A 14,375-nucleotide genomic window follows, 5' to 3' on the forward strand; every position below is an offset into this window, starting at 1 on the left:
GCCCACCAGCTATGGAGGGGCTCCGTCTGTGCGGGGGAGTGGGGACGGTCAGGAGCTGTGGAAGATAGGCCACTACGTCTTGTCTCTTCGTAACTCCTAGACTGGATGACATGACCTCACCCAGTCTCCCCCCAGCCAGACAAAACCAACTCCTTCCTGAATCAGACAGGCAGGATGCCCCCCAGGGTGCTCAGATTCAGTGGGGCCAGCTGAGGAGTGGAGAGCAGCTACTCAGAAGGATCCTGGGCACTAGTGGTATCCTGGTGTGACGTCAGCGGGGCATGGGTAGGAAGCAAGACAAGCCCTGGAGTTCCCTCACGAGCCCCAGGACCTCGACCGAACGCCCTGGGGCTCTTCAGCCCCATGAGATAGGGGAGTCTGTGCATCGCTTTCCTTGCTGCTAAAACTCACGCCCAGTGTCTTCTCCAGGCCACCACCAAGAAGCATGGCTGGAGATGCCTGCTCATAGACTTGTCTCCTTCCTTCTCACAGTGGCTTTCCTTTAACTCGGAGTCTGCCCCTAAGATCTAAGAAACTCACACCGTCCCTGGCTGCTTGCGACCCACCATCTTGGCCACTTGTTCCCAATGTCAGGCTCCAGACCAGTTTTCTTTCCTCCCTCCGACAAAACCTTTCTTCTGCTGCTCTCCTTGGAAGGCATCTGACGTGTCCTCAAGTTATGTGATACCTGAAGCCCACGGGAAGCCTGTCCTGTGTTGGAACTCCCTGCCCCGTGAACAGAAGATGACTTCTGTGGAGACATACCTCAGCTTCCCAGTGTCTCTCCAATGACCTCTTGTGTGTGGCCATCTATTCTGTCTGGGGGTGAGGCTGACCCTGCTTTTGGAGCACAGAGCCATGCTCACCCCTGGCATCTGAGCCAGGCAGTCCCACACCCCCGTGGTGAGTCCTGAGATGGTTAGAGGGGGGTGATGGCTTATAAACGCCTGTGTGAGTTTTCACATTGGCCTTACAGGGCTTTTAGAGATGAGAAACACAGTATGTCCGCCACTGCAGTGGGCTTTAATTCAACTTAAAATCTGTTTCTGCTGTACACAAGCCCACAGATGACTCAGGGTGGTGCCATGAACATGTTTCAGAAACGAGTTCTCATTGAGGGGACAGATTCGGGACACCTTTCCAACCTGCTAACTAGATGAAGACTATTCTTTTCTTTTCCGATTTCAGTGTTTCTCTGGAGAGAAGTCTCTAGTCCCAAGGATATAGTTGTGATCAGAGATCTAAATAACCTGAATACTTCTTGAATGACCTATAGCCGAGAACTCAGTATGGATCAACATTACTCAGCTCCAAATGTGACCAGAAACACCTCTTGTACACACACATAACACAAAGTTTCCCTTCTTACCCTTCCTCTGGATGTTCTAATTCTCTCCTCCAAATTGAATTCACACCAACCAAATGAACGCCCTCTCCCCTGGCCCCCAACAGTGCTGAGGATGGCTCTGGAGGTCTGTGGGGGGCGAGGAGGAACATGCACGGAGGATGATTTCCAAGGCAATGATGAACTCAGTCTTTAGGAATGCTAAGACAGTTCTGAACTTGGTGGGAGCTCCTGGACGGCCCCTGGAAGCCTACTTGAGCCCCTCAGCGAAGGAAGCAAGCAGAGTCCTGCCCTCTGGTCCCAGGCTGGGGACCCTCGGGAGGCCCTGGGAAGGGAAGCACAGGGCCCTTGGGCTCTAGGTAGAGAGGCAGTCCCACCTGACCCACAGGATGGGCTTCTACTGCTGGTTCCTGGGGGGCCGTCACCCCCTGGCCGCAGGAGCACCTGCACCTCTGGCCAGGGGCAGCTCTAGGGTAGCGGACTGGGTCACCTGCTCGGCCTCCTGGTTCACGCTTCATTCCTCCCCCTTCCTCTGTCTGGTTCCTTGCCCATCCTGCAGGTCCACAGACATCTCACACTTGTCCTTCCTGCCCTCCCCTTACTCCAGGGAAGCCAGGGACTGCTCAAAGTGTCACTCCGCTCAGGTCTGCATTTTCACTGGGCTCAGAGTTCAGACTGGAGGGTGGAAGCCCCACTGAGGAGCCCCTGGCGTTGCTAGGGCTTTGGGAAGAGCTCCTGGAGACCAGAGCTACTCGGGTCTTTGGCCATCTCAGAGGAATCACCTGCACTGGATCTGAGTGATGATCTGCCACTATTCTACCCCAGTGAGAGACCCTCCTCTGCGAATCCATCCTTTAGAGCTTCCTTGCGCCTTTTATCACAAAGAGCTTCCCGAATTCCTTGCTTCCCTGTGGCCTCTCGGCAAAGTCTGCCTCTGTCCCATCCAGGGCCCCTCTTCCCTTCACACACTTTGCTGATGGTCCCCTGGCACTTGTCCCCTCCAGGCTGCATCCCCGGGAGAAAGCTGCTCCTCAAGTCCTCCCCCTCCCCCCCACAAGGCTAGTGTCCAGTCCTTTTGTTGAGCTGGTGTCTAGACTGGAGTCCAAGTCATCTTGCAGACCAGCACTGGCCGATTGGTCCCTGCTCTCGTCCCAGGTTCCTGCTTGTTGGGCCTGGATTCCTTACTCAGTTCTACGTCTCAAGTTTCTTTGGGTCGATTAAGTTAGATTGAACCTAAAATAACATCTCACCCTCAGATCTGAGTCTTTGGTTTCTCCTCCTCTGCCTGGCCTCTGGTCTCCTGCTTCCCCTCACTTTGTCTGGGGAACCTTGTCAGCTCATCTTGTCCTTAAAGGCCACCTTCAGAGACCCTCGGGATGGGGTGGGGCGGCCTTCAGGCAGGCTGGTACACGCGGTGAGCCCTGTCCCGAGCCCACAGCACGGGCTTTTGGCGCGACAGGCCCCAGAACCGTGGGTGATGCTAGCAAAGAAAGAAGGTAAAGCTGAATTTAGCCGGCTCCAGGCTGTGCGCCAGCCAGTGAAAATCATGAGCACCCAAGAAGGAAGCAGACGAGGAATGGAGACAGGACTGAGTGTCCAGGGACCGTTCACCCGCCACACTCGCATCTGGCTGAGGCCTGGACCACACCCTTCAGCTGCGAGCTACCCCCGACATGAAACATTTCTGAGAAGCACCGCGCTCTCAACCACTGCCCCCCAGGAAATGTCTTGGAATACAGTAGATTTCCTCTCTGATGATTCCCTAAGCACAGGAGGGTCTTTTCTGTACTTGGAAGTGAGGAAGAAGGGGTCCTCTGACAGAATGTGGGGTGACTGAGGGCCGAATGGATAATCTCTTCCCTGCCCGAGACCCCAGCCCCACGACTCTGGGGCTCTGCCCTATAACTTCCTATGTTACACACCCTCCCTTGCCCCCAGGACGCTACCCAGCTGGCTACCCAAAGTTTCAGTCTAAATGACTGCCTCCTTGGGCTAGGATCCAACAGAGATAAGAATCTCCCCCCCTCACACACAAACACACACATGCACACGCATGCACACCCACACCCACTCTCTCTCTCTAATTTTAAGGAGAGCACCGCCGGCCCTCTCCCCTTCCAGCAGAAGGTCACTGCCACAACACGGTCTCTGAGTTAAGCCCGGAATCGACAGGCCTATTCCTTTTTCCAACCTCTGAGCTTCAAACACCCTTTACTGCATCCTCCTCCGACTGGCATGAGCACAACAAGAACCTGGAAGGAGTGTGTGCTGAGGCTGGAGCGAAGGCAGAAGGGAGCGTGGATCAGAGAGGGCAGAGATGTGGCCCAAAGAAACAGCATCTTATAGAGCCAGCACCCATGGGCAGCCCGGGGGACAGTCTTCCGCAAATGGCAAATCTCTGAGCCTCAGCTTCACGCTCTGTGCTCGCTCCACAGAATGACTGCAACAATTAGTTACTTAACATTTTTCTTTAAATTGACTCATTTGAAAAAAAGCTTATCTATAAGGAAACCTTATATTGCTACCACACATGGAAAAACCCGTATCATCTATAATTTTTGATCAAGATAAATAAAATTTGATTAAGCTGCAAAAGGTTCTTCTGTGTCCCATATAAATCATCACCTTGGTTACCGCTATCGGTTATGTGTTTTCGACAGTAAACTCCCAGGGCCGAGGAGACTCTCTTTTAGGGGGCCTCTTGGCGACCTCCTGCCCTTGTCATCTTGGCTGTAAAATGTGCCCAGACCCCCATCTCTGCGCATGGGAACCAGGCCCGCCCGCGCCGTGGAACGAGCTCATGGCCTACTCACAATTCGAGGTTTGAAGGGCGGCTTGATCTTCTTCTGCTCCAGGAGCAGCCAGTCGATCTCCTTGAAGAACGGGTGCTGCTTGATGGCATCCTCGCCGTCCTGTGCCGCCACACAGCCCAGGCGCTTGTGAGGGTTCTTGGTCATGAACTGCGGGGATGAGGAGAGAGACGGAATCAGTGACAAAGGCCCGGCAGGCACAGGCTGTGAGGGGAAGACGGAACTCAGCCAGGGCAGCATCTGTAGCATCACCTCCCAAGCCCACTTTCTACATTTTCGGGGGCTCTGCCCCTCAGGGTGCTCTTTAATTCTTACACAGAACTTACTGTGTGCCAGCCACCGTTCTACACGTAGTATTACATATACACGCATTGATTCATTTCATCCAGCGTGACCCTCTGAGGTACTATCATGATCCCTACTTTATAAGTGAGGTAGTTGGGGCACAGAGAAGTTAATTAACTTGGCCAAGGTCAAACAGCCAGCAAGGTATCAAGTCAGGATTAGGAGTTCAGACTCTCTAACCCTCTGATTCCCCCTCAGATTCTCAAGTCTTCTCATCAGGGAGACTGAGGTCTGATAAACTCACACTGAGAGGTCAGCAGTGCTTTTTGAGGGAAGGAAAGAAGATCAGATATTCATGTAAAGGTCAGTTATCAAAGGCACCTCCTCCTCTTTCCTTTTCCTGGACCCAGGCCCTCCTACTTTTTAAAAAAAAATTGACTTTGTAATCTCTAGCACAAACCCCCACATAGATTAACAGATAAAAAACAAGAAAAAGAAAGGCTTACTTCTTCTCAATGCCTGTCTGTCAAAAACACATTGATGTGTTTTGGACTTTTTGGCTGGTGTCTTGTGACCTCACACACTCAGGTGAAATGATTATTCCTGTTAAATGAGTCAGTCCTGATGGCAAATGTTAATTTCACTGAGCAGACGTATAGTAACATAACCTTGAAACAAATCAGTGCTGGTAGGTGGAAATATTTCTGATAGCCACCCAGAATAAAGGTAGGGGTGTGTGTGTGCATGTGTGTCAGAGACTGAGTATTATATTTCGTGGGGTGAAGGCTGAAAGTTTAGATTTAAACAAAGGAACCTAAGAGGACAAATTATAATCCAAAGGGATAAATCTCTAATGATAGCGTTTTAGGCTTTGTCAGCAAGCGAGGTTCTCCTGGGCAGTAGGAACCTCCTCCTGCCTCCTGCCTGGCACCCCTGAAAGGCAGGGGAGCCATGGACGAGAGAGTGAGGGGTTAGGAATGGTGCCAACACACTTCATCCTTCTAATCGAACAGCTGGCAGAGGTCACCCCTGCTTACACACCCGATTCCTATCGCCCACAGGATAAAGTCCATACCCCTTAGTTTGGCACACACAAACTACTCAGTCTGTAGCCAGTCTCTCTCGCTCGCCTTCTGCATCCTTTACTTGCCTGGTCCAAGGCCCCTCTCTAGCCCCTAACTATCCTCTAAGAAATAGTCAAAATGCTGCCTCCTCTGTGAAGCCTCCCCAGATTCATTCTGTGGACATCTAAGACACCATGCTTCTCATTTATTTAAATTATAATTTGTCTAAACATCTCTTCTCCTTGGTGAGCTCTATGACATAGGAATCAGTTCTATCTTCCCAGCATCTTGCTCAGTGCCTGGCTCCCACTGTGCACTCAGTACACTGAGATGAGTGAACAGCGGGTTGAAGGCTGGGCCTCAGGGCACAATGCTGAGGAAGGGAGGCAGCAGGACTGCCATTACTGTTGCACAGGTTGTGCACTGCATAACTCTCTGGTGCAAATGGCCTTCTGGAGAGTTCTGCGTGTAGGCAGCAGCCCTCAGAGACACAGATCAGTGGCCAGAGTCATGGAAAACCTGGCCTGGCCCTAGAATCAGGTGACAATGTGAGGAAGTGAAGTGTTCCAAGGCCAAGGGAGTAGAAGACTTCTCCTTGCTCCCTCAGCTCTTCCTGTCCTCCCGCTTCTGGGAGGGGAAGTATCAGGGCTACAGATAAACATACAGGTTTTAGCTTCTCAGGAAGCTGACCCCGAGCCAGAGGCTCTTCTCTTTTCCCAGAGACTTCACCCTCACCAACCAGCTGACACAGGCACGGCCTCTTCTGAATCTCTGTGCTAATGACATTTTGGACTGGACACTTCTTTGTTTGGGGGTTGTCCTGTGCAGTACAGGATGTTTAGCAGCACCCCTGGGCTTTACCTCCTAGATGCCAATAGCACCCCTCCCCTCCACATTGTAACAACTAAAAACATCTCCAGACCTTGCCAAATGTCTCTGGGGGATGATGGGGGACACAATCACCCCTAGTTGAAGACCATTGCTCTAGGTCATCCATAATGAAAGGGCCCACCTTGGGTGCCAGCAGGGGGCTCACAGGGAAATGTGTCAGGCTGGTGTTCAGTGCCCAGGGAGAGTGACCAGCTCTGCTGGGGGTGTTCTGGCTGCCTTAGGTGCTACAGGTTTTTCCTTAGCCAGCACCTGGTATAGTGTCTGGCCCATCCTAGATGCCTAATACATATGTGTTGAATAAGTGAATGAGTGAATGAGCATGCTCTGTTTGCTTCCTTCACTGCTCTTATCCCAATTGTGACCACATATGGATGTGTTTTTTATTTATCGCCCACCTCCTCCTGCTGGATCACAATCTCCACAAGGCAGGGATGACGGCTGTTACACTCACCAGTGCTTACTCAGCATCTAGCACAAAGCCCCGCACACTGGAAACACTCAACAAATGGTCGTTCGTTGAATCAGTGAATGGGAGGGAGGGAGGGAGGGAAAGAGAACGAGATGCAGAAGGGAGGAAAGAGATGAGGTGAGGGAAAGAAGGGAAGAGGAAGGCAAACATGAACTGCAGAAAGAAGCAACATGTTCTGCTGTGGCATTTTCCAAAACATGATACATGTCCCCTGCCAGATGCCTGCGAAATGATTTTAGGTCATTTTTACCATTTTCATGGGACAATTTATGTTAATTAATTATGACAAGTGATACCCTTTCCATTTATGATAGATATATAACATTTCTTTATAAAATACATATAATTAGGTAGATTTGGGGACTTGATTGAAAAAACAAAACTAAATCTCGGCAGAGCGGGTACTTGGATATGGCAAATTCTGTGACTGAGGCACGTCAACTCTGAACTTTGGGGCATTCTGATGGGCGAAAGGAGCCAGGACCGGAAGTCAAGATTCCTGGGCTGTCATGGCCTCAGCCCAGCGGGGTGACTGTTCCCAGGTAAGCTTGTCTGCTTACCTTTCGTGCACCTCAGCTCCCCCAGCATTCCAAGGGGGACAGGTAACTTCACTTACTTGCCACAGTACAAGTGTCTTACAATGCAGCAACGGGTATGCTGAGCACGTACTAAGCATTGTCACCTGTGAGGGACTATTTGTTGGCGGGGGGTGGGGGGGGCAGTCTATCTATAACATCTGGATCCAGCGTGGCCACAGGGATCTTGAGTCTACGCATCTTTTTTGATCAGTGATGCTGTCGCGGACACAGGTGCACAATGCCTCCCTTCCCTCCCCCACTGTAGGCCCCGGAGGAAGACAGGCCATGGGTGGCAGGTAAGGAAGGAGGGTCCAGCCCCCAGAGTGCAAGCAGCAGGGGTGACCCCAGTGGAGCAGGGGTTGGCTCTGACCCCTCTATAGCACCGGAGGACCCAGGTGCATGGAGCCTTCCTCGGGAAACACAGACATGGTGTCCCTTTCCCACAAGAACGGTAATTTGTCCCAGACCCCATTTCTGGCAGGAGCGGGTGCAGTGGGCCTGAGCTCCCAGCGGTGACTGCCCTCCGCCCCTTCTGTTCAGCAGTGAGCAGAGGTGGGGGAGAAAGAGAGAGAGAGAGAGAGAGAGAGAGAGAGAGAGAGAGAGAGAGAGAAAGGAGGAGTGGGCGGGGAGAGAGGTGGGAAAGCCAGGGGAGCAGAAAGTGGGTGAGGGCCAGTGACTCACAGCTTTCAGGATGCTGACGGCCTCCTTGCTGAGCCAGACGGGGTAGAGCACGTCGTCATGGAGGATGGACTCAAACAGATCATCCTCGTTGTCGGCCTCGAAGGGGGGCTGACCAGCCATCATCTCGTACATCAGCACCCCCAGGGCCCACCAGTCCACCGAGGGGCCATACTCCAGCTCCTGCAGGATCTGTTTGGGAGACGGGCAATGTCAGTGTCCACCGAAAGCTGCCCTCCGTGGCTACACCTGCGCCACCAGCGCCCGTGGGAAGACGCGCGTCTCTATTTCCAGCTTGCTCCTTTGTAGGGCGGAGCTGCCTTACATAAAATTAGGTTCTAAATCAGCAAGTTGAGTGAAAATTGAGTTTGGGAGGCACCATGTTGGGGGCCAGCTTTCAAAAACCAATACCCACAGTCTGTCTTCCAGGGGGAACAGACTGCTTCTTTGCCTGAGCACCAGATGAAGTTCCTGACTTGAACTGAGGGCCACATAAAAAGCTGTGCACATTTTTGACACTAAAATTGGGGTGAGTGAGTGCGTGCAGCAAATTTGGGTCTCCCATTGCACGCTCAGCCCAGGGCACGGCTCACTGAGTGGAAGGGTGAGCAGAATCTTAGTCCTCTTTAAATGGTGACAATGCTGAATTTACGGAGGCCTGGGCTCTTGGAAAAGAAACTAGAGTTAATAAATCTCCCCACCCATTCATGTTCTAATCATAAAGGCACTATGCTTTTGCGTATTCTGAGAAAAGACCCGTGACCTTCCTACGGCTCGCTGATGGACCCTTGTCTTCTTGCCTCTATAATGCCCCAGACCCCCTTCTTTTTTTTTTTTTTTTTTTTTTTTTAGGTACGCGGGCCTCTCACTGTTGTGGCCTCTCCCGTTGCGGAGCACAGGCTCCGGACGCGCAGGCTCAGCGGCCATGGCTCACGGGCCCAGCCGCTCCGCGCATGTGGGATCCTCCCGGACCGGGGCACGAACCCGCGTCCCCTGCATCGGCAGGCGGACTCTCAACCACTGCGCCACCGGGGAAGCCCCAGACCCGCTTCTTTTTATTTGAGGTGTTCTATAAACATTCTCCCTATTCCAAGATCTCAAATCAAATCCTCTCCTTGGTTGTCTGGTGCATTTTATCTTTGACGTTGGCCATTTTTCTTATCTACGTTCTCTGCCTCTCTTTTCTCTCTCTGACCAAGTGTGTGGAGTCAAAGTCACTTAGGTTACATGCACGTATGACAGGATGCTGAATACTCAACACCATGGGCTCCCTGCAGAACGGTGTGTGAGGACTGCAGTTTTACAAACGGAATCAGAATGTCAGTGCACAAGAGGAATTCTACTCTGAGTCAAGAAGCTGCAGAACTTTTTGAAAAGCAAGTAACTGCCCCATCTCAATTTTTCTTCAGCACTGGCCATGTGCCGGAAGGAGATGGAAGATCAACCAGGTTGTATCCAGTTTCACTCCAGGTCTGGCATTAGATTTCTGGGTGACCTCAAGCCAGTCACTTGACTTCCTCATGTATCAGATGAGGCTCAGGTTCTCAGCTTAACCTCACAAGATTAATTAAGGTGGAAGATGTTGAAAACCTACTGCAAACTACAAAGCTCTATATAATTAGAAGGTGGTACTAAATCCAGTTTCTCTTCTATAAGGTTTGGTCTCCACGTTTACATAGAATGTAGCAGGTCACTGATGTGTGTTTGGCTCAGAGCAGAAATAATGCTCAGTCAGAGCAAGACCAGGCGTGGTACTGCCCAGAGACAGGCGGGTGGGCGGGAGGACATCTCTGGCCGCTCTCAGAGCTGTCATTCTATAAAGAACTCCAAAAGGTGAAGGCTGTGGAGAAGCACGGCTGGAGTGCATGTACCCAAGGGGGGTGTATTTTGAGGACTCCCCCCCAAGTAGGCAAAGGCCATTCCAGCTTGCAGGACACCCCAGGCAGGTAACTTCTCAGGTAACTTGTTACAGAACAAGGCTCCAGCTCAGATTCCAAGATGGAAGAGGAGGCTGAACCCAAGTATCTAGACTGTCTGGGGTCTACTCAAAATGCCCTTCTAGAGGTTGCAGATTGCTTGGGATTAAATCAAAAGATGGGCAGAAGCATTCTGAAAACAGTAAAAACATGCACATTTTAGGACTCCTCAGAATTTAGAATGAAAAGGAATGTGAGCAAATGCAGCCAACTTTAAATTATTTGGGGCTGGTAAAGCTGCTCGGTTAGGACCTTTGGTCTCAGCCCAGTGGTCAGCACAGGGTATCTGTAAGGTCAGAGCTACAGGCTCCACTGAGGAGCCAGTAACTCTGCTCTGTTCCAAAGGCAAAGGGAAAGCCAAAGCCCAAGACTCCCTCAACCTTGAAAGACCCAGCGGCCCAGCCTGGCTCACCGTGGTACCACTTTCAAGGTCATGGTTATCACCCATCTCCTCCAGAAGGCTTTCCCGGATTTCTCCAGCTTTTCTCCTCTCCTCTGACACCCTAAGGCCCTTGCCCTAAGATCTGGCAGGTACTTTCCACATACTACCAGCAGTTGAGCTACTTTTTTCATGGTCAGCTGTCTCCCCAGGGCATCCATAAGCCACCAGAGGGTGGGGGCTCTATATTTTTCTGAACCTACCCCTGTGACCAGCCCAGTTCCAACACTCAGGGAGACTGGCTGCCAGGTGTGCCCACCGTGTGTATCTTCCTGGGCATGCCCCCTTCTCTCCTGGGCTCTGAGGGCCTTGGTGCTAAGGAAGCCACCCCCCAGCCTTGGGGAGTGGCACAGCTGGGTTCTGTGCCTCCTCGGTGTGGTGGGGAGGTGGCCTCCAGGTGGCCCTGCGTGTGCTCAGACAGGATGGCGCTGGGGAAACCACAGAGCAGCCCTGCCCACCCTTCCTCAGGCCCCTCCAGAGCCTTCCTATTTGGGGTGGCATCTTTTCTAAAATTCCCCTCAGGCGTGGCCCTAATTATCTGTTTCCTAATCGCCTTGTCACGGATGGAGCTGGTGAGAAGGGCAAGGCTTCACATGCCATGGGAGGGCACCTGGTGCAGCAGCCAACCCCTTGATGGGTCAGAGCTGGGGTAGAAGAGTGGGCACTGGGCCTGATGACACCAGGCACTACCCAGGGCTGGCCGCCATTTGACGGGGAGCGGGGGCTGGGCATGGAGAAAGGAGAGGGGGTGCCATGGAGGTCAGCCAAGGGCACACCGTGGGAAGAACAGCCCCAGGGCAGAGCTAATGCCTCAGAACGTGTCTCTGGTTTCGGGGTTAGCCAGGTGTCTCACAACCCCTCCTATTTGAATACAGGCTTATGCTTTCTGAAGCATTTCCATGCTCTAATCTCATTAGATTCTCAAAATAGCTTGATGAGGTGGGTAGGGCAGGAATTATTTTCCCATTTGAAAGATGAAGAACCTGAGGGTCGAAAACATTTTGCCACTTGGTCAAGATCACATGGGGGCATTAGTGGTTAAGTCGGGCCGGGAATCTCAACTCTCAGGACTGTGCTTTTCCCACCCCACTGCACAACCCAACGACCACGATGACCGTGACGGGGCCACCACTGACCCAGCACTTACCGTGGGCCAGGCACTGTGCTAAATGCTTTAGCGGCATAATTTCATTTAATCTTCCCAATGACCCTTTGATAAAGGTAGCGATACCCTTATCAGCTGTAATTTGCCTACAGTAAGACCAGGGATTTCATTTCGCGTGGAGCGGCGATGCTGCAGAGTTGGCACAAGTGTAGAATGGGAAGGAAGAGTGTCTAGGGTCCACTCTAAACAGAGACCAGAGTTATTCGTAGTGAGTTTCACCAATGCACTGCCTTTTGTGAAAGCTGTGTGGGTGTTTTGTTCATCATAAAGTGCATGTTTATCTTGCGCCGGGTCCTTGACTAGTACACTGGGCTGCCAACCCTTTGACTCTGGCAATTCACAGAGGGCCTAGGACCAAGCATTCTGATGATAAAGAGTGAACGAGGAAGGTGGTAGAAAAAGCAAGTCTCAATCGAGAGCTCTTGCTTGCAATGATTTCTCCTTGGAGGTTAAATTCCTGGTGTCCCTGCTAAGAGAACATACTAGTAGAGACAGACTGAAATCTCTATTCTTCAGATCTTTTAGAAGATGGAGGTTCCAGTGAGAATTTACCTATTACCATGCTTACTCTATGACCCTCCTCAGGCCTCCCCGTGTCTTGTCTGGGCTGTGGAAAGACTCTCAACCATCCTTCCCTGACCCTCTGGCTTCTGATCTACACTGCTGTTGCCTGTCTTCTTTCTGGGACAGGTCTGACGATGACCCTCCTTCTACTGGGAAACCTTCAGTGGGTCCACAGATCCTACAGAATAAAGGCCACTTTCCTTGGTCCTTTTTCTTAATCTTGTTCATTAAGAGCACTAAGAAATCCTCTCTTCTAGCCACACTAGCTTCCTTTCTAAAAATGGCCAAGAATGTTCTCATCCCCTGGTCTTTGCTCATGTTGGAGTATCACAAGTTCTCATTCCTTTATTCATTCAACAAACCATTACTAAGAGACTGACTAGTGTGCCGGAGCTTGGGAGTACCCAGATCAGAAACACAGCCCTGCCTTAAAGGATTCAGAGCCCAGGAATACTGAGCCTCCTTGCCTGCCCCACGCCCACTCCAGTCCTTCCTGCTGTTTTCAGGAATGCTCCCCACTCCATACCACCAAAGGAAATCCTGCTGATTCTCTACAACTCAATTCATCCACCAGGTGCTCTAAGAAACCCCCTGATCCCTGAGGTTACCGTCTTGTGTTGTGTACCTATTTATTCTGCTTAATTCATTGTTTACTTATCTGTCACTCTCTTTAGACACAAAGTCATTTTAGGAGAGCCACCAGGGTCTTAGTCAATTCTTCATCCCCACATGGCTTTGTGTCTAGCAGGTGCTCAAACAATGCCCACTGGAAGGAAATGAAATCTGGCCGTGCTAGCCCCTACCCACCATGGACAATGCTTAAAGGGGATTGGTACTTCCTTCTCATCTCACATGTGTCAGAACACTCAGGACCATTTTTATTAAGTATTTATGACAGACTGTGTCTTAAATCTGAATCGTACCACACTAGATATCTCTCAGTCTAGGCAAGACTGAGCTGCAGAAGCTGAAGGCAAACAAACACTTTATGATGAACAAAACACCCAAGCAACTCCCATGAAAGGCAACCTATTGGCGAGGCTCACCATGAACATCTCTGATCTCTATTAAAATGAGGCCAAGGCACTCTCGTCTTCCGGCTCAATCCTGTGTGCCTGCTATGCGGAATCACTGCTGCACTAGAAATGGCAACTACTTCTTGGTTTCACTGTAGGCCAATTATAGCTGATAAAGCTAATCACTGCCTTTATCAATGGCTCTCCTCTATTCTGGTTATTAAAAAATGAAAGCAATCATACAAGTCAACAAACGTCTCTTGGTCCTAGTTTCGCTGGTAGTTCTGGACTGGGGTGAGAGGATGCTCAGGGAGGACCTGGCCAGCTTTGGGGAATGGTCTGCTACTCTCAGTTCACCATCATCTCCCCATCATCACCACTTCCTTATGCAGAAATCGCCCCGGAATCCATTCTGGTTTTCCAGAGCCTTCCCCAGCACCGCTGGATGACCCTGGCATATGGGGATGGACTCAGGCCTCAGCCCTGGCAACAGGGGGAGGCGGCCCTTTGTCCGTGGTCTTACCTCGGGAGCAATGTAGTCAGGAGTCCCGCAGAACGTGGTGGTCGTCACACCATTCAGAATCCCTTCCTTGCACATTCCGAAGTCGGCCAGCTTGCAATGACCTTCTGCATCCAGAAGGATGTTGTCCAGTTTCAAATCCCTGTAAGATGGGCCAGAACCACATGGTTAATGCTTCACTCATCCCAATATGACCTTTTTGAGGTGGAGAGGTATGCACATCTCAGGGAAATCTGCTACAGAAAGGAAAGTCTTCAAGGAGGCTTGATCTGCCAACAACCAACCCCAGTCCAGGGCTCCTGCCCACAATGGCCAACCCCCAAAAGTGCCCCCCATTCATTGCAGCCTGAGGGAGGAGCTTCTGTGACCTCAGGAATGTCTCAACACTGCTTTGGTTTAAAGAAGTCGGGAGCTATTTACTGAAGCCTTGCTATATGCTGAAATTCATATTATTCAGATCTTGATAAGAGAGAAAGAAGGAACTTATGCCCCTCCCTTTATCAGTTAATCATGGGGATCAGGTGGTGGGACAAGACTGACACACGTTGGCACCAATGAAGCAGATAAACCACATA

The 14,375-nt window shown here is 51.2% G+C and overlaps 1 protein-coding gene across 2 annotated transcripts in view; it reads right to left on the minus strand.

Moving 5' to 3' along the window:
* Nucleotides 1-14,375, minus strand: part of PRKCE (protein kinase C epsilon) — a 511,412-nt gene that overhangs the window by 22,084 nt on the left and 474,953 nt on the right. For both annotated transcript variants that reach the window (XM_029231447.1, XM_029231445.1), the window contains exons 13-15: nt 13,804-13,942; nt 8,124-8,312; nt 4,159-4,305 (exon numbers count right to left, since the gene is read on the minus strand). In XM_029231447.1, coding sequence (XP_029087280.1) covers nt 4,159-4,305; nt 8,124-8,312; nt 13,804-13,942 — 475 coding nt within the window. The remainder of the gene's footprint in view (nt 1-4,158; nt 4,306-8,123; nt 8,313-13,803; nt 13,943-14,375) is intronic.

The sequence above is a fragment of the Monodon monoceros genome, unplaced genomic scaffold, assembly GCF_005190385.1.
Source record: "Monodon monoceros isolate NGI ecotype Baffin Bay Population unplaced genomic scaffold, NGI_Narwhal_1 Super_Scaffold_19, whole genome shotgun sequence".
NCBI classification, from domain to species: Eukaryota; Metazoa; Chordata; class Mammalia; order Artiodactyla; family Monodontidae; genus Monodon; species Monodon monoceros.